At 42.0% G+C, this 21624-nt stretch overlaps 1 protein-coding gene across 4 annotated transcripts in view; it reads right to left on the minus strand.

Moving 5' to 3' along the window:
* Positions 1-21624, minus strand: part of PLCH1 (phospholipase C eta 1) — a 58351-nt gene that overhangs the window by 29254 nt on the left and 7473 nt on the right. For 3 of the 4 annotated variants that reach the window (XM_074878378.1, XM_074878376.1, XM_074878379.1), the window contains exons 1-6: positions 19250-19380; positions 15572-15718; positions 14282-14525; positions 11827-11956; positions 8852-9022; positions 2167-2260 (exon numbers count right to left, since the gene is read on the minus strand). In XM_074878378.1, the coding sequence (XP_074734479.1) occupies positions 2167-2260; positions 8852-9022; positions 11827-11956; positions 14282-14525; positions 15572-15718; positions 19250-19331 (868 nt within the window). In that variant the 5' untranslated portion in view covers positions 19332-19380. Of the gene's footprint in view, positions 1-2166; positions 2261-8851; positions 9023-11826; positions 11957-14281; positions 14526-15571; positions 15719-19249; positions 19381-21624 lie in introns of those variants that run through there. The other variant, XM_074878377.1, reaches the window with a different exon arrangement.

The following is a 21624-nucleotide window of genomic DNA, read 5'->3' on the forward strand; positions in this document are numbered from 1 at the left end:
GGCTGAAAAACCCCTCAGATCAATACAGCCACTGTCCAACCTCTTTTCAGATCAGATATTTCATTCAGGCCCTCGAAAGGGGCAGGTGACAAAAATGCACATGTAAAAATTCTCTCAAGCCCTGAAGAACCTCCCCACACCAAATCCAGCACACAGACAAGTGTGCTCAACCTGCCTTCTGCAGTTCAGACAAAACCACTCTGCTAATAAGCAGAACAGAAGAAGGTGCTATTGGTTCTGTTAGCACTGGTGGAAGAAAATATCCTTCCTCACAATTATTCAGTGAGAGAAAAACGATCTCTTCATCTAGATGCTACTGCAAACAGACAGTATGGAGCTAAACCATGAGCCATTACTGTTACAAAAACTGTTTTTTCCTCCTTCTCAAACTGGTATCCCCTACCCCTCTCTGATTTTTGTTAAAGCATCAGTTTAACTGAGAAATGGGGTCAGATGCTTCAGCAGCAGCAGTCCACATTTCCTGGGATGCTGAACTGGGCCTTGGAGGGCAAGTGACCTGCTTAGAGGAACAAAGCTGGCCAGGTGGGAGGCAGCGAACCTCAGCCTCGTGTTCAGCAGAATGCAAAGGATTTGACACGTGCACCATGTTTCCCTCAGTGGAGCCTTGTGATGGTAACAGGTAAGAGCTGGCCTGTTCTGCTCCATCACAAGTCTTGTGAAGAAGAGGAAGCAGAGGAAATCCCTCAAATAATGGGCAGCAGAAGAGATGTAGGATATGAAGCCTGCAAGAGTACAGGTTTGGGATTCTGCGGATCTGCCAGGACTTTGTGCTGCTGTTGATGCCCCACAGGGCACAAGCTGAGAAGTAATCTTCAGAAGGCAGCAACAGTGTCAAGAACAAAAGAACACCACACTCCTACCAAAGCTGAGAAAGATCTGACAATTTGTACAGATCACAGGACAGAAATGGGAGCCAGACTGACATCCTGACTTGGAAGCAAATGCTTTTTTCTCCCAAGTTTATTGCTGACACTTCAGCTTTGCCCCAGTGCCACTCCTTTCCCATAAAGAAGCACCACCCTGACAGCAGATACCGTGTAGACAGGGTAGCAGCCACCCGAAGGGCCGTACTGCAGCCTGGAGAGCCTGGGGCCCATACTAGCCAATTCACCAAGCCAGCCAATGCCACTCTGCTTTTCAGTTTTCACTGTGCTGCAAGTTTCTCCGAGGAGATGGTACTTGGCTTATATCCCCGTAAACCAGATTAGCATTGAACAGAGAAAGTTTTAAAAATACCTCCTCTGAGAATGAGAAATATAAAATATTTCAAAAGCATAGTGCAAACAATACCAACCCTGAAAGCAACTTGAACCTAAAAGAAGCAGCACTAAGGTTAAGGAGAACAGAAATGCTTTCGGAAGTTTTTTTTTTTTTTTAAGTGTCTTAGCTTGTTCATTTTGCTTTCCTTATTTCAGTTTAAGTGTAGTGCCCTGGGTCACACCAGAAGCTTGCTGAAGATCTGGGAGGCCCTACCCAGGATTTAAGTACCATGTAGAAGAAGATTTCCCCTTCCCCCCTCCACCCCACATCACCATGTAACTTATGCTGCTTCACAAAAGCTATCTTCTGGGCAAATTAACACGCCATGGCATTTAATTTATTTTGTTCCAATTCAGATTCTGATTTGATACTAAGACAGGTTCTGAATAAATATATCATTCAGTATTGCTTCAGCAAACAAGATGTATTAAAACCCAAAGAAAATGCAACTATCCATATTTTATTTAACATAAGCATAAATCTGTGGATTGTACAGGAGCAATTCTAGATCTACAGAGACAGCAGAACAAAAACTTTGCTTTTATTACTCCAGTTAGAATAGGCTACAGTATAACATGCACAGTATAGAATGCTTTATGTTTGTGTTTTATAAATACACAATTAGCAGTAAATTCATGCAAGCCTAAGGCATTCCCATTACTGTATGGTGGCTATGATGGATCGCTGTACAACACCAGCTAATTCACCCCACCTACTCTCACCTCTCCCATGTCTCAAAAACGCACCTACACTACTGCCTGCTGAACTTCTATGCAACTTCCTATCGCAGTCAAATGGTATAAGCTACACCAATACACTGTGAAAGCTTTTTTAGTCCACTACAGCATATCAGGACAAAACTAACTGCAAAATCAGAAACGTTACCTTCAATCCCAAGAACATTTTGCTTCTTGTTTTCTTCTGATACCTCAAACTTCTGTATGATGTCAAGACAATATTCTGGCGTCACATTATTCACCTGCACAAAAACAACAGTGTTGGTGCACTTATTTTTAATACCGTATCACCAGCATGTCAAAAGCTACTTTAGGCTTCTGGGTCCAGTTGAAAAACCTTATGATCCAGCCCTAAGTTCAGTCAAATGCGACTAGGACAGTCAGTAACACCACTGTAAAAGGTTTGGTTTGATTTTTGTCAGTGCTGCACAAGCCTCACAGCTCTTACCTTTCAGGAGAAAAATAGGAGTGAGAGGTAGCGATCACTTAAAAGCTGTGTCATTTTAGTTTAAAGATGAAAATCAGCTGTTAAGCACACTTAATAATAGTTGTACTGGGCAATACTGCTGAAATGAGAACTACGAAGTTATATTCTTTAATATAATCTACTTAAACATGCAAAAACATTTGGCAGGATTTGATTTCATTTTCATGCATTTTCCACTCCTGTGATTTCATTACTTCCAAGAGAGTTCACTATAATATACAGGCTATGAGATAAATAATTACATTCTTAAATGAAAAACAACAGTTCTTCTGAAACAAATAAGTTTTGTCATTAGCTTCAACTAGCCCACAAGTGAAGTCCTATCTGACTAGTGGGGCCAGAGTATCACCATACACTTACATTTCTTTTAAAATTAAACAGAAGCATCTTCCATCACTCATCACTTTTCTCACCCCCGCCCCCCTTAAGCTGTAGAGAAGCAAAGTGAGAACTACCATTAGGTGCATTTAATTTCCTCCACTAATATCATCACAGGACAACGATGACACTAAAACCTCTGCAGCTTATTTGTACCCTTATTCTGTTTACTGTTCATACTCCGCATCCTTTGCCAAAGTCAGCTCAAATGCCCTGACATGTGGAGCAGTCTGGAAGCAAAAGGAACACGCAGTCCCCTCTCTTTGATAGCGTGTCATCTCTGTTAGCATGCCTGCTTCAGGCAAAGGCAGGAGTGAGGGCTCATCATGCAGATTACACAATATTTATCGTTTAAATCCAGAAATGGTTCCTCTGTGAACTGTTCTCTTGTTAATGGACTTCTCTTTCAGACGGCAAAACCAATTCCATTTACTCTGCTCTCTCTGTACCCTTCAATGAATTTGAGCTTTCCGTTATTTCCTGCAGCTCAGTATTCCCTACATCAGGATTCAGCTATATGGAAATCTAGAAGTAGGTTGCCTCTCTTGATTTGGTCTTCTCTAAGGGCCTGATCCTGCCAAAAGTGCCAGGCTCCTCCTAAGAAATGCGGGTCCCATGACTGACCATATCTCATAACACCTAAAAGGCTACAGCCTAAGTATGAAAAATTACCAGAGAAGGGGAAAAACTAGTCATGGCAGCATTAGAAGTTACAGTAACAGAAGGCAAGTGAGCAGTTCAACTCATACGGTGACTCGAGCTGAAAAACTTGGGAGATATTTTCCAGCCTTCCTCCCCTTCAACCTTCCCTCTGTTTTTCCTCTTGCACAGAAAAAGTGTGGCTCAGCTCACTGCTTCTCCAAACATTTTATTTATATCTCCTAGCTAAGCCAACAATCATGAGACGCCTGGAGGAATTACAAAGGATAATAGGAAAGAGAACAATTCAGTAGTAAAAATAACTGATTATCCTAGCTCAAGTAGATGATGCTGTTTGATTGCAAACACTATTCAGAGCAGGCCTTTCTTCAGCACAAGCTGGCTAGAATTTACTTTTTCATTATCCCACATGGCTCCTTGATGGCTGAGTGGCAGGGTACTTGTGTGCTCTAGGAAGGAAAACATCTTATCTAGTCCAAAGCCACACCTCCTAGGGAAAAGTTCGCTGATTTGTGCTTTTGAACTGTAGCTTGAGAGATGACGACTTAGGTTTCAAGTATTCCACTAAAAATTATTATCAAATAGTAACGATCATTATTGATGACTGAATATTTAGATGCATGGGTTATCAAAGGTGGTCAATAGTGGAGCTTCCAAAAATCTCTTGGATACATGGCTACCTTCTATATTCCTGGTTAAAAGCTTTAATTTTGATGCAGGTATGTTCTTTAAGAGTATCAGCCTTTGAATAACCAATAAGACCTTGGTTTTTAAGTAAATGAATTTTCCTAAAATAAGATCCTACAAAAAAAACAACATTACCCCTAATCTTCAGTATAGAAGTATGAGAAAGAGGGAAATCCCTTTTGATTTCATCAATCTCATTGGAAGCAGGTCAGACAGACCTACTGCCACAACTCTAATGCCACCTGAAGCTGCAGAGCACTGCAATGCCAGGTAATGGGAGAGCCCTCTTCTCTCAAAGGCCCACAAGCTAAGAATGCCAATTGTTCTCATTTCCCATTCTCATGGGAAAGGAAATAAGAGAAAGGAATGTAAAGTAGAAGAGAAGTTAGGAAAAAAAAAGAAGTTAGAAAAGAAGTGCAATATTAATGACAGGTGTTCCTAGACAGGATGCCAACCCACCAGCCTGTCAAGTGATCTAATGGTTTAGGCTTTAGTTGATCACAGTTAAACATTCTATAAGAAAAATCAAAATGTAAGTAATCAAAGCAAAGACAGTCTTCCAATTTCAGAGCAAGATGCTGATACAAGGTGTCATGACCTATCGAGTCACCACATTAATCAGTTAGACTGATGATCCTTTTGGGTAGGCATGAGAGAGGGAGGAAGGCATCAGCTTGCTTTGCAGTGGAGAGCCTGCGTTGCCACAATAGCGGTTTTTGTGGGAAGCAGCAAGGGCTAATCAGGCACGGTGGTCTGGTATTGTCTTCCTTCCCAGATATCAACAAGCTCCACAGTCTCTTCTCTTTTCAAAGTCCACGTACCAACACTGATATTCTTATAATTTCCTACTCCTTTTATGATACTGGTTCCTGATGTCCTTCAGTACTGTTTCAGATCACAGCCTAACACGTACCGACATGCTCTGGCATATACTGTCTCATTATATCCCTTTAAAACTTCTTCCAAAAGAGCAGGTATAATTGCTTCAAAACATTCATTTTCTAAAAGTGAACTTAATCCTCTCTTCTTAACACTTTTTGTCACGTTTTCACTATTCACCACATCCCTAGTTGTTCCTCTGATACTGTGTAATTAGTGTAGACAAGTAATAAGAGTAAACTCATTCTCTCAGGTGGGCTTAACTCAAAATGCACTGGCCCACACTGAATAATTAGGGAAAAGCTTTACATAATTATATGTGCATGTTCTGAGGGTGTAATTGTTATAAAATTACTTCCTCTTCAGTTCAATTAAAATGAGGGGGGGCAGCAATTTTTGCCACCAGTTTCATTTAAGGCTGCACATGGCAGCAGTCTTTTTAACCACAGAAGATACCAGTTTGGTACCAATACGGTGGCGTGGCATTAACATTTCCATCTGGTTCCTGTCACTCGGGAGCACGACAGGGAGCATCATACAATATGCAGCACTTCCCCAGAGCGTGCAGAGAAGGCTGCTGCAGGCGAGATCGCAGCGGGCTGTCCTTCTTCTCAGGACGGATGAAAACTGTATTGCAAAGTAACTGATCCATGGTAAGGCAGCAGGTGGCAAGCAGGCACACGGGAAACCTCACCCTCAGAAAAGCAAAACTCAACATCCCAGGTTTGTAAGAGCAAAGCAGCCTTGTAACTGCGTAAAACCATCAGCACAAGAGTCAAAAAGGTCTCTGCTATGACTGAAATAAAAGCACTTGATGTGATACAGATCCACCGGAGAGGAGGAGGGAAGGACAGACAGCAATCGGACAACAGCCCCAGGCTGGCTGACCTCCCCCAGACACAGGGCAGCGTCGCTGTGGGGCTCCACGACCAGGGCAGAATGAGGCCAATTCACTCGAAAATGCAGGTCCAGGATGGCTAGCAACAGCAAAGCTGCTCTTTAAGAGTTTGTAGACCCTATTTCACCCAAGCCCCACTATTCCAAGGCAAGTATGATACAAGCTCTCAGCCCAAAGAGCCAGGAGATCCTGCCATGGAAACAGTCTGTCACAGAGCAGGAGATCAGTTTCTGGGGAGAACCAACTCAGACAATGGTTATGGTTTATTAAGAAAGGACACTCCCAAAGGGACAACACTCAGGCATGCAGATGTGGGTGGACATCCGGGGATGTCCTCCCTCACCACCACTTGGTCTAAGAGAACTGCAGGACCAGGAGTCATTCCAGGAAAGCAGCCTACTTTCTGCTCTTCTGACATCTGAAGCCATATAATTGCAATTTCAATAGCAACAAGCTGAGTTTAACTGCACCTAAGTGGAAATAATCTGTTTCTGAAGCTCTGGGCTGAAGGCAACAGGGAGCTCCTAAAAAAAGAAGTCAGCTTAGCAAGTTAACAAAAAAAAAAAAAAAAAAAATCAAACCCCTTTTGTTCTATCCTCAGGCTGCAGAATATGTGAAAGTCTTGCCAAAAGAGTAGCAGATGGAGTTGGACAGACTGCCCACAGATTTCCAAGCAGCCAGACAAGAGCAAAAAACAAAATGCTGTTTAGTTGAAGGCACTTCAGAACTCCATTATGATTTGAACCATTATCAGCTTTTGAAGATAATCTTGCCTTACCCGAGGCCATTGTTATCACGTCTGTGTTCTGAAAACATTAAAGGGTAAATCTGTTAACACTGGGAAGTGGGAAGACCAGAGGGAAGAGGCAAAGAAAGTGCAAGGTGCTTTTAAACTACACTGCCGAGAGGTTTATCTCCAGATCATGCTTTCACTCTTCTTATTGTTTGTTTTGGGAATAATGTTGAGCAGGGCATTTATAGCCAATAGCCCTGTTCACATTCAGCATTTTCAGTAGGGTGCAGACAGAGAAGAGGATGCAGTATGCCAGCCTTGACAGTCAACTTTTTTTCCTGCTGCATCAGTAGTTTCATAATGTCCTTGTGCACCCACAAAGACAGCTTTTCTGCCTCTTTCACATGTTTTTTTCCTGCTCCAGGTCCCCGAGCACCCTCTCATACCACTGCTCTTCAGCTCTTCCTGGGCACTTCAGCATCTCCATGAACACGTCCTCCCCGGAGCATTTCTTTGCTTTCTCATCAGTGTCAACCTTGCTGCTGCTGCTGTCAAGGGTGCTCCACTGAAGGGCACCCAAGAGGAAGGCAGTGATTAAAAAGGAAACAAAGGAAAAAGCAGTGAGCTCAAAAAAATTTGGGCAATAGCAAAAGGGAAAAAAATAAAAACATTTTGTGCTTTAAAGTTGTAATTAGCAGAATTGCCAAAACCAGATTGTTTGCAGAAGTCTGTGTGTTGAGGCTATCACAGCGAGATCAGCGACGTGACAGTGCTCCATGTTTCAAGGAGGGGGAAGGAAGAACTGGGGAGTCACACGTGCCAGGGAATTGCCATGGGGGCCAACAGGGAGAAATTCAGCAACAAAATAGCACAGATTGTTGACATTTTACACTAGGGATAACTCAGAAAGCAGTCATCACAGGCAGGACCCCAGAATGGCACAGGAGATTATCCAGTGATTGCAGGCGAAACAGCATCCACACCCAGGCAGCTGAAGTAGGTTGGGATGTTAGTATTAATTTTCACGTGGTTGTTTCAGACCAACACTCTGCAAGGACCCACGGGGTGAGCAAACAACCCAGGACCAATTGCCAGAAGCAAACAAAGAGTCCTAGAGATCACAAGGTTCCTTCTGTGCTCCTCAGTGTCCGGTGTATAGGTTCCCTCCATGGGTTCCACAGACAGTTTTTGTAGTAATCCAGTCTCTTTCAAGACAGGCATGAAAATCTCCACTGGAGCAACATATATAGGAACGGTAGATATTATTTGTTCCACAAGTTTGTTCACAAGCACACTGGGGGAAAAAAATCTCTGATCTTGGCCCAACTTTGCTTCTTGAGTTACTAATGCTTCTTTTTGCTTTTAAATTCCTCATCAGTGTGTCTGTTCCTGTGAACCTCATCTCTCTCAATTGCTTCTCTCTGAGGAGCTTCAGATAGAAGTGCGACCTCCAGACATGAAATTTTCTTGGTGCAAGTCCCACACATCTGTGAGGAATGCCTGGAAAACAGACCTTCCTGAAGAAAAACTGGGAAAGGCAGCAGAAGGGGGGAAAAAAAAGGATAGAATCCTGGACATCTTGCCCTCGGCCAGGTTGGTGCAATATCTGTCTTTGTATTGTATCACAAAAGTGTAATCTTCCCTTAAAATTTAACAGAGATTTAGGCCACATTTATGAGGTGGTTCTTTGTCAATATTTAAAATGCTGTGTTAATAATGAAAGCAGCAGTCCTCATTATTACTGCTACAACTGATACTGGGGAACTCCTGGGATATGTAACAGTACTGTAGGATTCAACTCTGCTTACAGGAAAGGATATGCGAACACAAAGATTCATCTTAACGTGTTACTGCTTTAAGCCATGCACAGACAAACCATTCGCAGATAATCAGAAATAAGTTTGCTCTTCTTATTTTGTCACATGTTTCTAGCTTTAAAACATACCACATATCATTCTGATTATATCTGCCAAGATCTTCACCTTTAGATTTCATTTTTGTTACATCTGTGCTTTACCCCCTGCCCCAAGCTAAACTTTTCCATAAAATTCTTTCCCTCTGCTTGAATGTACTTACATGTAAATATATATGGATGCACAGTATTCCCATACCTTTTGTTCCACCTTTAGAAACTGAGCAAGTTCTTCAACAGTGAGGTGATCCTTCTTGTCACTGTAGCTTAAAAGCAGTAAATAGAGATCTCGACGTAGGGACATCATCTTGTAAAACACTGAAAATTCTTCAAAATTTAGAGTTCCTTGGTTCTCATCTGTGTCTGCTTCCTAAGAGGTAAAGACGCTCAGGTAAGCATGCTAAACAGGTGAATTCAGGGAACAAAGCAGAACAGGATTTATGTACACAAACAGAAATTCAATAAATTCTAGTCTACAAGATTCTGTTCAGACTCAAATCCTAGTAGACTAAAGTAACTGCAAAATGATAATACCATCTATTGGATTTTTTGGTGAAAAGTTACTACATTAAAGGCCCAGGTTCCCTATGAAAGTCTCAATTCTGTCTTTAGTTTTGAATTTGTCTCCCATGTGAAGAGACTCAACCTGGGCTTTATTCTGATCTGTTACTCTCCTGTATGCCCTGCAGTTATCCCGGATTAAACATCGCAAGGTACATAACAATTTCACCCCGTGGCTTCCCCTAATAACAGGATCTGACATTCTAAAACATCCAGAACAATATCACAGTCTTAAATGTATGTTAATTCAAACCGCAACACTCTCAGCCCCCTGTCAGCACTCTGTAGAGGGGACAAGTCTGCAGCAGCAATAAGACTCCACACCAAAATATATGCCCAATAGCCCCAGTCTTGATGGCAGTTTTTGTTTATCCTCAGAGGTAAGAAGAGAAGAAAACAGTACTTAACGCATGTTAATACAAGCTTTTCACTGTGAACATCTGCCTAAGAGGATTGTTTTGAAAATCCAAAGCAAAGAATATATTCTGGAGAACTGCTGTCAAACATTATGTAGGTCTCCATGAAAAATGAACTTCAGGGAAGCTACAACTCTTGCCAAGTTAGATGGGGGAGGCAGCTAATGGAGACAAAGTGAAATAAATGTTTAGAAATGTGTTATTGTTCCCATGAATAATGTCCTTTGTTCATAGCTGTATATAATGTTTTTTCTCTGTAGTTACAGGCCCCTTTGCCATTCCCAAGTCATTCTGTTAAAAATGGTGCTTCTTTCTGTTCAGGTCAGAACACAGGCTGTGCAGAGTCCTTTTAACACAGACTTGGCTTCGAACCTGCTGGCTTGTCTCTACAGTGGTACATCAAATACCTTCCCCGGATGGAGGGCGTCCCCACCCTGCTATCACTTCCTCCTTCTCAAGAAAGCTCTTCCAGTTGGTGCCCAACCTCACTTGTGTAGAGAGGAGCTAGTCTAATAGGAGATGCAATGAACACATCTCTGGCCTGCTTTGCTTTCCAAGGACCCACTTTTACCTTCCCTTCACAGAAAACACTCCACTTAACTCTGAAGCATGTCTTAGATCAGGAACCCATCTTTCCACCAGTGATGCCTTGTACACAGACAAAACCAGAGCAGCAGCCCCATACTCTATTCCCAGATGCAGGCCTTGGAGTGCTTCCTGAGCCTGGCCTCCCCCGTGGAGCCAGAGGGGCTCCTCCAGGCCAGGGGCTGCTCGTGCCCCGTCTGACACCAACGCCAGGTCACGCAGACAGCACCACCCGAGCAGATCAGGTGCAAGAACAGCGTAGAGCAGCTATATAGGGGCGAGGATTTGTCTCAGAGTTACTCTGCTACTCCCTTGATCCTGCATTAAGTCCTGGAAGTCCACTGGACTCCTGGCACAAAGCCCTGCTAGTGGGGTAAGGCCTTTCGGATTGAGCCCTGAATGCCTGACAGCATACAAAACTTCAACTTTCCTTTGTATTCAACCTTAATAACTTTAACCATGCCTGTGGGGTCTAGGGTATTAGCTCAGGTACAGGCTGGCAGCAACTGCAGCAACATAAAAATTAGTAAAACAGCTTATTTTTAACCAAAAGTTGCCTCTGATTATACAAAGACCGATGGTTGCTAGAGCGCCCTACTTCATTTCTAGACAGTTTCAAAGTGCAGACAGAACTACATTTTTTTTTTCCTCAGTACATGGCTCCACAACTCTCTGACCCTCCTTCAGCAGTCAACACCACCAGCAACACCCGAGGATCTCAGGGAGCTGCATTTCATTACACCTTGTTAGTGCTACTGTCATCTGAGCAATAAAATCAGATCACAGGAAGCAAGCTGAGAAGAAAATAACACCCAGATATCTGGTGGCAAATGGGATTTTAAATCATTTTATATCTAACTACATACTTGTGGGAACAAGTACAACCTGAATTAGTCTCCACAACACAACCCCACCAGTTTCCACACTTCTCAAATCGTTGGGGAGTAACTCAATACTCCATAGATGCATCTCTAATACGGATTTTATGCCAGACAAACAAAGCACTTTTGACCACAGAAGATTCTTCAACTTTCCCATGTTTTATAGCAAACCAGCTTTTGGCTGGTACTGTTTCTGAAGAGTTAAGAAAATGTTATTTTGGTCTCTATTATGTCCTTGGCTTATCTTTCCTTTCCTACAGTAAACACCAGGGCTGGTGGAAAATGGTAACTGTTTTCAGACAACAGAAGTGAAAAATTGATTCTAGCTAAGTAAGAGGAAGTTGTTTAAAAAGAAATGAATTACTTTCATAAAGCTAGTTTCTATTAAATAATTTTCCGTAAAGGAAATGAAAGAAGATTTCAATAGAAACAGGGTAACTTCATCGTCCATCAATGCCAGCATAGAACAATTCAGTTCAGAGAGATGAAAACAATAACACATATGAAAAAGCGGTATTAATAAACTGTCTTCTATGTAGTTCACATCATTAAAACAATGTTCTGATGCATCTCTGTCTACAGAAAGTTAAGACTTGGAAAAAGTCTGTGAGGTGCTGGAAAGGACAGAGTTTTAAGTCCCAGCTTGCAGATCCTATTCTGGATCTGTCCAGAAATAGACCACAACTGGCACTCTCCTATCACAACAACGCTGTGTGTTAGAGGCCACCAACCTGAAACATCTGCCGGACCTTCCTGCGGGGCAGGTTCACGTTTAGTTTGTGCATCAGCTGGTGGATCTCTTCAATATTCAGTAGGCCATCCCCATTCTTGTCAGCCTCCTCAAAGGTCTGTTTGACCCAGCTACAAACGTGTCAAGGAAAGGTACAAGATGGTGATTTCCTCACAGAAAAGGGATGCAGAGCCACCAGGCAGGTGAAGGGACAAGACTTGAACTCAGGAGAACAAGACCCTGCCCCAGGTCTTCTGGGCAGGAGGATAATCCTCCCTAGCAGAGGACCTTAACATCTTCCAAGGAGAATAACTGAGTGTTATTCAATCCAGCCTTCACAAACGTGTCTTCTTCAAGTCAGCCTCTGGGCAAAACATCTCAATTAAGACTCCTCGCAGCCTGCATTAGAGTTACTGGGATACACTGAAATAAAATCATTGCTGGCAAAGGTCTGGTGCTGTCTACATGGTTCTCCCCACGCTGATGCAGAATCAAAGCATTTCTACTACTGTACACCTTCTGGTACAATTTGCTCTTGCACCTCCTACCTGGTGCAACTAAGACTGTTATATCTGAGGGCTACTAATTTCACGCCTCAACTCAAAGGAATCAAGCTCAATGATATCAGGGATGATGTTAACCTAGTGCAAGAGGAGGAATAAGGAAGACACTGTGAAATCAGCTCAAGTACATTATCATCAGCCTGTTGTTTTCATAAGAACCTCATTAAAAATTAACCACTCTTGTTCTTCCATGCTCTCTCCTCCAAGACTGTCACACAGTTCTTTCATCGTATATCTGTAACTCTTCCATTTCTGGACAGCTTCTTTGCCCACTACTTTCTCTCCAATATCTCTGCCCTCAGCTCATGCCACACCTTCCACAGGGCAACAACAACTCCACAGAATCTTAAGTTGCACAGAGAAAACAGATAGAGCAAATATCTGAGCACTTTCTCCTCTCACAGGGACAAAATGACATCAAATAAAGCTAGCAGCTGTCAAATTCAAAAAACAAGAGGCAATTCTTCACACAGCACATGGCTCATGTCTAACATAACCTTTTCTGGGATGTTCTGCAGGTTTACACAGGTTTGAGGTGACACTGAACCAGTTTTTTCTCCCCTGCCCTTGCTAGAGTTTCATTCAAATGCTTAAAGACAGTGCTGGTTTATGACAATTATTTACAGCTAGGTTAACAATACCAGCCCCTCTGTGCTCACATTTCTGCTACAAGCTTCTCCTCTGAGAACGTACTCTGAGTTTTCAAGTATTGCTGGGCTTGCTGTGGTATCTTCTTCCACATCTCCCTTCATTCTGGTTGAAATTCTCCACTTTCTAACCAGTACCTTTTACCCCCTCTCTGCAGATATACCCCTTTGCAGCTTTTGCTAAGTTCTTTAGCTGGAACTGGTACACAGTCATTTTGTCTGCAGCCTCCCAGCTGCCACATTTGATAACACAAACAAGACCTGAAGTGATGTTTCACCAGTAGAGAACATACAGCAGATATGTGCAGCTCAGAAAAGTCGTGGATAAATATAGCAAGCTGAGTATGTGTGCAACAGAGCATGCAATATATCCCCAAATGGATCTGTGCCTATCTTGTATCAGAATTGAACACTGAAAATATAAATTAAAAATACCTAAAGTATGTATATCCTCCAGAAGTATTTAAAAGTGATCACTGCAGATTTCCGTGTGAGAGAAAAGACAGGTTACAATTTTAAATCAAGATGGGCTTGTTTTGGTTTAGGGGCAAGAGCGTTCTTTGTATTTAACATACTAGTGAGCACTGTTGTGAAAGAAAGCACAGCAAGAAAATATTGAATGGACATGATCTTTACAAGAAGTTAATTCTGGTTATTAGGCTACAAAAAACGCTTTCAGGAGCTTTAAAAATCTGTGCTCCTGACAATCAGAGGAGGCTGAGAAGTACACACAGGTATCTGACATACACCAACCAAGAGACACTGAGAGGGCCAGGAGTAACTGGTCAGTTTACTGAAAGACTCCCAAAAATGTCAGGGTTTCACCTGTGCAGAGGCTAACAAATTCAAGTTTTCAACCAGTAGTATCTTGAAAACAGTGTCTTCTGAAGGACCTTGCGATTTGCATCAGCAGAATAAAAGCAGAGTTGGGCAAACAGAAGATGACAGAAATTCTGAAATCATGCTGGGGTTCGTATTTATTGAGATAACTAGGAATGACTGGTTTGACCCTTCAATAAGAATTTCACTAACAAAATGCAAGCCTCATCCCTGACTTCAATGCAGTTTAGTCCAGTCCCTAAGGCTGATGTTTTACTGCACAGAGAAGTGTCCATGTCAAACCCATTCCTCAAGTTTCCAGTGCAAGAGTTTTGGTGACTCAAGGGGAGGTGAAAGGACACCCTCTGCTGAAGTCAAACCAGAAATGCTGAATAAGAAGCTGGAGCTCAGGCTCACAAAAGGATACTGATCGTGTGTTCTCTGTCGCTTAGCAAGTGAGTCCTCATCACTTATTCCAGCCATCAAATATTTCAGCCCTGTGATCCAGGTACGAGCTTCCTCTGGGTTGGACGTAATCAAATCCAGTGACTCCAGGTGGCTGCCGTGGTAAATAGTAAAGCAACAGCTCGGGTCAAAGTTCCCCTCAGCATGGCGGTGGAAGATTTCAGACTGCCGGCCTTCGGTGACTTTGTAAATGGAATCAATGACAACTGTGGGGAAAAGGGAAACCAAAGTTGACACGCTTGGATATCCACCCAACCTCTTTCTGCTTTTAGCAATTCTGAATTATTCAAGCTAAGCGTCATTCCATGTTTTTTAATATTACAACTTCACATCCAAAAGCGCTTTTTGGTGTCTAGGTTTATCCTTGCTCTGGCCAGCGTGTTGGTTTTGCAGCACACAGCACAGCTGCCGGGAAGGCAGGGCAGCGCGGCTACAGCCAGCTTACAGCAAAGTTCGGCACGCTCCCCGCTACCTCAGAGGGGTACACAGCTACCCAAAAGGGAACCAAGGAGACAGATACCAAGCATCTTCCAGCAATCAGGGGAATGCTGTGTAGCTCCAAAGGGACTGCTCCCACCACAGCCGTGCTTTCTACAGCAGGAGGAGAGGGGTACCCATTGCTGCATGAGGGTGACACAGCACCGAACAGCTACGCTGTTCAGCACCGCAGCTCTCAGCCACCCCACACTGCCCCTAAACCATCCGCTGTCACTATCTGTAGCCTTCCCAACCGCTTGGTTTTAATCTTATGCCTCTGTGACAGTTCTTTGAATGTCTACTTATTTTATTCAGTAAACCACTAATTTGAATTTCCAATTTAAAACAGTGCAGCAGGAACAGTTTCACTGAGAAATATTGCTACACAGTAACTTCAAAATGTAATAACGCCCAAGGAAAATTATCACAGTTAAGATTAAGAAACCTCAGTCAAAACTCTTCTAGGTTCTGTATATAAATTTGTGATGTATACATTGAAAAGAGTTCAGCATAGTTTGTTATCAAGTCCCTTTTCAGTCTGCTCGTAATTCATATAAACTTATGGAATATGCTGACATCTGACTGACCGACACTCCCCTTCCTTTCATAATCCTGAATTTTTAGTAGGTGGTTAAACTCTACTCACACTCTTGAAAACCTTCATGTATCACATCACATTTAAAATAAGCATCAAAAAGCATTTATTTAACTGATCCCACTAAATCACATTCTAATACTGAACTGCCCCAGAAATTAAAAGAAATACCAAGTTTACTTTTTGCTTTTTCACTTTTTCTGGACGGTCTCCATCGGATGCAGGTCCTGTGCTCATCCAGGTAGAAGAGACGAACTAACCCTTTGGTTCCACTCTTCAGCTTAACCATCTGAGTCCCAGACTGCATAACACTCATGCATCTTTCAACTGTGAAGCAGAACAGAATCAATTAATAATGGAATTAGCAGGCCATTTTTTTGAAAGTTACTTACTGGCTTTCCAACATCTGCCAAGCATATAAAATCTTTGACTTGCACCTTTAATGACAGAAACTAGTTATTGCTGTGAGAGACATACTATTATTTCTTCTTCACTACTAGCTTCTCCACATAGAAAAATTAAAAAAAAAAAAAAATCATCTGTCAAAACACCTTCACAACAAAGGAGGCAAAGAAAACTTTACCATATGTTGAAGAAAAATATTTTATAGCTGTTCTGTGCTTATCTCATTTAAATATTTTTATGTTATTATACATAGTACTATAATTTTAAATCCCAGCACTCTGCAAATTTTGAATGGTGAGGTTATCATTCAAACTCCACATTCCTTTGGGCTTGGTGATCCTTTAGCTTTATCTTGTGCTTTCAACACTGTTAGAACTGCTAACAGAATTATAAATACACAATCCCTCCGCCCTGCCACACACATTTACACCTTCTCCATCCTGCTACCAAATTTCAAGCACATACTGTGATGACTTCCTTTTATCCACCCATCACCATCCGGGAGGATAAGTCTTTGTTTCTCTGTTTTGACTAAAATACACCCATCTCTTCCATTTCATCTCACATCTTCCCTCCTACAGTTTTCCAAACACTAGGATCAAGATAACATTTCCTCTTGATCTCAGTATATATCCATGCTCTTAAATTACCTTCTCTTTTTATCCATTCACAGCCTCTCCTCACTTGATATCACTCCAAATTCACCTCCCAGATGATTTGTTTACACTCTGGCTGGCTCCCAAATACTATCTGGGTCTGTCTTTATTTCTTCTTATCACCCTTCTCTTCACCACTTGTCTCTTCAGTGCTCCTCTTGGTATCACAACAAAGACTAATACACCCTCCCACTCCTCTCTGCCTGAGCTAGGATTTATTTTCTCAGCTCCTGCACAAGCAGCAGTGGACTCAGTGCCAGCTGAAGCACCACAGTGCTCCCACACGCCAAAGCAAGTCAGTGGTGGCCCTGCTCAGTTCGTCTCAGCAGCAGAAGCATGGCCAGAACACATCTTCCAGCCAAGCCATGAGACCCCGAGGCCAGCAGTGAATGAGAACAAGCCTGCTGCTCCTTCCAAAGTGCCTCTGGGTCAGACGCAGTCAGAGCAGCCTCCTAAACATCAAACAGGGGACGAACGGTGATCCTAGCTGGACCAACTTCCCCCGGCTCCCTCACAAAAAGGCCTTTTTGTTGGCAAACCAAACTCCACATCAAATCACTGCATCAGAAGCGGTGGGTTTGCTGAGTTCTCTTCTTTCTCGGAAGAATGAGAGGACTCAGATTGAGCTGAACAGAGCCAAACTCTTCCAAAAGCACCACAGATGCACATGAGTGCAACAAATCTGTCCTTTATTATGTCCACAAATATATGGCCCTCCCTGAATCATCACACACACACCAAATGAACAGGTGGGTTTGGAAGTGCTTTAAGATGAGCCAGAAAAGTGACATAAATCAGGCTAGAAATAGCTGTTATACAGTATCCACAGGTTGACTGTGGCAGTTTTAACTTGTATCTATCCGAAGATGCACAAGGTACCAGGAAGACAAGCCTTTACACCATGAGGGGTGGAAAACTCAGAACCTTAAAGAAGGAAGATTAACTGAAGCAAAAATAAGTCTCTAAAACTTAAATATACATACACGCACACCTTCTCTTGGCAGACTGAGCCTTTCGCTTTGGCACTGCGTTTAGATGAAGTTTGCCTTGCATTCATACCTAACAAACAAGAATTGTCCTCCAGCACAGAAGTAAGGCTCTCCATTGGAAAAGGCTGTACCACTGCGTGTGGATACGCAAATTTGAACCACTACCCTAAACTGGCATACAAATCACATGCACGTTTTTATTTCACTATTTGATTGCAACAGGGTTTTAGATCAGAAGATGTTTAGCAACAAACTACTCAGCACAGAAAATCTGTTTCTTTGCACCTAAGGCTATCAGTTATTAATAGAAGTCTTACCAAAATTCTCACATAAGTCTTTCTATTATCATCAGCTCAGTTGTCACAGAAAACAAACTGTTTCCACTAAGATGTTGTTGAGGACAGCTAGCAAAAGGCAGAAGAAAGAGGACTACTTTTTTTTTTTTAATGTAAGAAAAGCAGAAAATGGGCCACACTGATAATTACAGCCAAAAAAAAAAAATCACAGGGAAAAAAACCCAACCAAAACCAAACATAAAAGGCAATCCAGTTTCTTCACCATTCCAATTGCCCAAACATTTCTACATCACATTTGTAATTGTTATAGATGCATTTAACATACACATTTTCAGATAGAATTCAGAATCAAAGTTATACAGAATAGGTTTTAAAACACTTTTTTCACAAATAGAGAAAAGTGGAAGAAATCCAGTTCCTGGCAAATATCTCAACAATCTCCATTTCTCAAATGCCATCTGCAGTAAGTCTAGTGCCCAAGCAAGCACGATCTTTTCCACTTGCACTTTTCCAGTTCCAAGAAAATACCATCAGAACACAAACATTTAAAGAAGAATAGTAAATGTCTAAGAGTTCATTGCATCATCCCTACAGCGTAGGTGTTAATAACAAAAAGAATCCACTCTAAAGAACAGACTACGGTAATAGAAATGCCACACCATTCATAGGCCCATTGGATTTCAATTCTGCAAACCATTTACAAAACACACTATCCTCCCCTTGAAGCTAATTCTAAAAATATAAGCACACAAAGAAAAAAAGTCTTTTTCAAATCTATTCCAAATATGCTAATTCCAGTCTCTAGCCAGACATTCACAAGAGACACTCTACATTAGCATCTGAATAAGGTGAAGTTATTGAACAGAGGCAGTTCAGAATAAATCTCCAGAAGAGCAGTTCAAGAATGCTTTCACTAAGGAATAGGAAAACTGGTTCCAGAAAACATCTAATCCTCCAGATAAACCACGAATACTGAGTAAACGAATCGGCTCCTCGATGCAAATGTCTATTAAAATTTGAGGAAGCAAAACATTACATGGTATTTTTCTAACGCTAGGACTAGCTGTGTATTTTTTGTCCAAAGTCTGAAAATGAACTACGTTAAACTAGAATACAAGGTAGTTTGTGTGTTACAAGAATAAAGAAAGTTAAATCAATCCGGAAATTCAAATAACATACAGTGCTTAGGCATTGTATATTTAAAGCTTTACTTCCAGATGAAAAAAGAAAAATCTACCAACTACAGTCAATTCTGTTTCCAGAGTTATGCAAACTTATTCTTGACAGCCTAAAATCATCCTCACAGACATGCTATAGTTTAATTGGTTTTAATAATACTGAAATACCAGCCTATTTCTTCCTCCCAAGACAAAGATTTAAAGCAAACCAGACCTGAACTCAAAGAGCATTTTTTAATTTTTAGGTCAAGCGATGGTAATCATCCTTAGCAGTACACACAGCTCCTTTTCAGGAGGAGCTGCTTCTCTATCAAACGGTAAACCAGATACAAACCCATCTGTGCCAGCTGGACTTTCTCTGAAGTGGCCACACTCCCCAGCACATGGTAGACCTCTGAAGCCAGGAGGAAAGCCATCCGAGCCCCCGGTAAATCCAGATGTTACTTGAAATCTTGCACATTAGGCAGATGCTATTTATTCTACCTGACAACACTGCTCCTCGCTGCTGAATAAATCAAGCTGCTGCCTGGGAACACTAAGCTGGAACTCTGACCGCTAACCATACGCGGCCTTACGTTCAAAAAGCACTCTAATCCGCCCCAAATCAGCCAACCCTACCTTCCTTCCAGCTCTGCTCTAATCTATCCCCATGTGCAATCAGGTCTTTAATAACCAGGGAATGGCTTAGCACAGCACTCTGCAAGAATCTCCCGCAAAAAGTTAGAGCTCCGTTCACATGTTTAACAGCCGTTCCCTGGACGAGCTCTGTTTTTCAATAGTTTGCAATTAATTTGGTTTAATTCTCAACAGTCGTAGTTATGATATGCACATCTGCTTGCTGTTGTGCTTTACCACAAAGCCTTTAAGGCTTGAAGGACCCTTCAGTTGATACTAGAAGGGAAATATTTAAGGAATTAAAACATTATACCTGGCAGCACTTTCACACTTCGACATCCAGGGCACATGACAGCAGTAAAACAAACATCCACTCCCCGTGAAATGTGTTCATCCAAGATTAAATAAATACACTGGTGGCTCTGCAGCGGGAGCCAGCCAGCAGGAGCAGCCCCGGCACCCAAAGGACACCGGCGGGGAGGCTCACCAGGCACCAGCTACCCCATCGCCCACACCCTGCACTGAGGTTTTGTGAGTGACCCCAATTCCTGAGCACTTGGTCTTGCTGTGCCCTTAGCCCTGGTTAGCTTCCCCAAGCCTTCATCTGTCATGTAAGCCTAAAAGTCAGCAACAGCAGTACGGGTTTGAGATTTTTTTGCTGCTGTATTTTGGGTTTTAGTTATTTAAGAAAACACTAGCACCTAGCTGTGAGTAGCAAAACTCTATTGTTGAGAGCCTACAGAAAAAAATCTGATGGAATACAGGTTTTTGGGTGAACAGAGGTTTACTTCACTTTTTTAGCCAGTTTCAGTGGGATTTCATTTTAGAAACATTCTTTTTTCCACCATTGTCTTCATAGAACCATTACTTGCAAAGAGATGATGTTAACTATTTGAATAAAAAATTTTGGTAACTACTTGGAAAAAAAAAAGGTCCCCCACGTTTTACTCTGGGGGTGCTGTGCAGTAAGTCCCATACATGTGCAAAGTTTCAACTAAATAACTTCCATGCTTGTCCAATGTTTACTGACAGCAGCCTGGTGCCACAGTGGCCCCCAGCTCACCCTGAGCATAACCTCACCCGCATTTCTGTCAACTCCCATGAGACAGCACAAGCCATCAGACAATGTACACAGGTCTTTAAACAATGACTTATTAATTCAATTTCAGGACAGCCAGTAAAACCTATTTTTGCAAGGGGCAGCGTGTGCAACTGCTACATGCAAACAGCTCAAGTGCTCACAGCAAACCCTTACTAAATTAATACAGTTGGCCCTTAACAAAACAAATACAGTAGAACGTGAATATATTTAACAGCTTTAGGAACAGTGTCCTACAACTGAGTATTACACCACTGACGTTGTGAGACAGTTTTTTTTTTTTTTAAATCAAAGATCAAAACTAATTTTTTTACTGTTGCCCACAAAACCAGTTCTTATTTTTTCCTCCGCTATACTACCATATGTTAATAAATCAGTATTTCAAAGTGCAACCAAAAGAAAAAAAGGTTTGGTCTCATGTCTTGTTTTGATGGACTTAATGTTACAGCCATCTGACAAAACAAAAAGATTAAGTAAGGTATAAAGAGCATTACCAAACAATGAGAAGCATAATTATGAAAGAGGATATAAACTGTGTTTCTAAATTATATGCAGCAAGCTGCATTAAGCCAACATTAAGCTTGAGGAGATAAAAGAAACCCATAAAACGCAGAAGTTGCTTTTTCAACTGCAACATCAGCTCTTCCCCCCTACATTCAGTATTTTTGGTTTTACTATATAGCTTGCAAGTATATTGTTTGTGCTATCTTCAGAGAGAGAAGAGCCAAAAGACCCCCCCCACCATCACCACCAGGTGCTGCTCCCACCCACACGAGCTCCAGGACTCCTGTGACTGATCATACTGCAGCACCCCAAGAACCAGAGCAGGATCCTACGCTTCACTGAGGGCAACTGCTCTTACACTACAGAAAGCATGGTTTATCTTACTTTATTTAAACCCCCAAATGCCACCAGAGTAACTCTCTCAAGCGTTCAGATTTCAAAAACCCAAAATTCCAGAAACTGAACTCTAAGTGAGGCTGTTATGCAAAAAA

This window comes from Strix uralensis, chromosome 9 (assembly GCF_047716275.1).
Source record: "Strix uralensis isolate ZFMK-TIS-50842 chromosome 9, bStrUra1, whole genome shotgun sequence".
Taxonomy (NCBI): Eukaryota; Metazoa; Chordata; class Aves; order Strigiformes; family Strigidae; genus Strix; species Strix uralensis.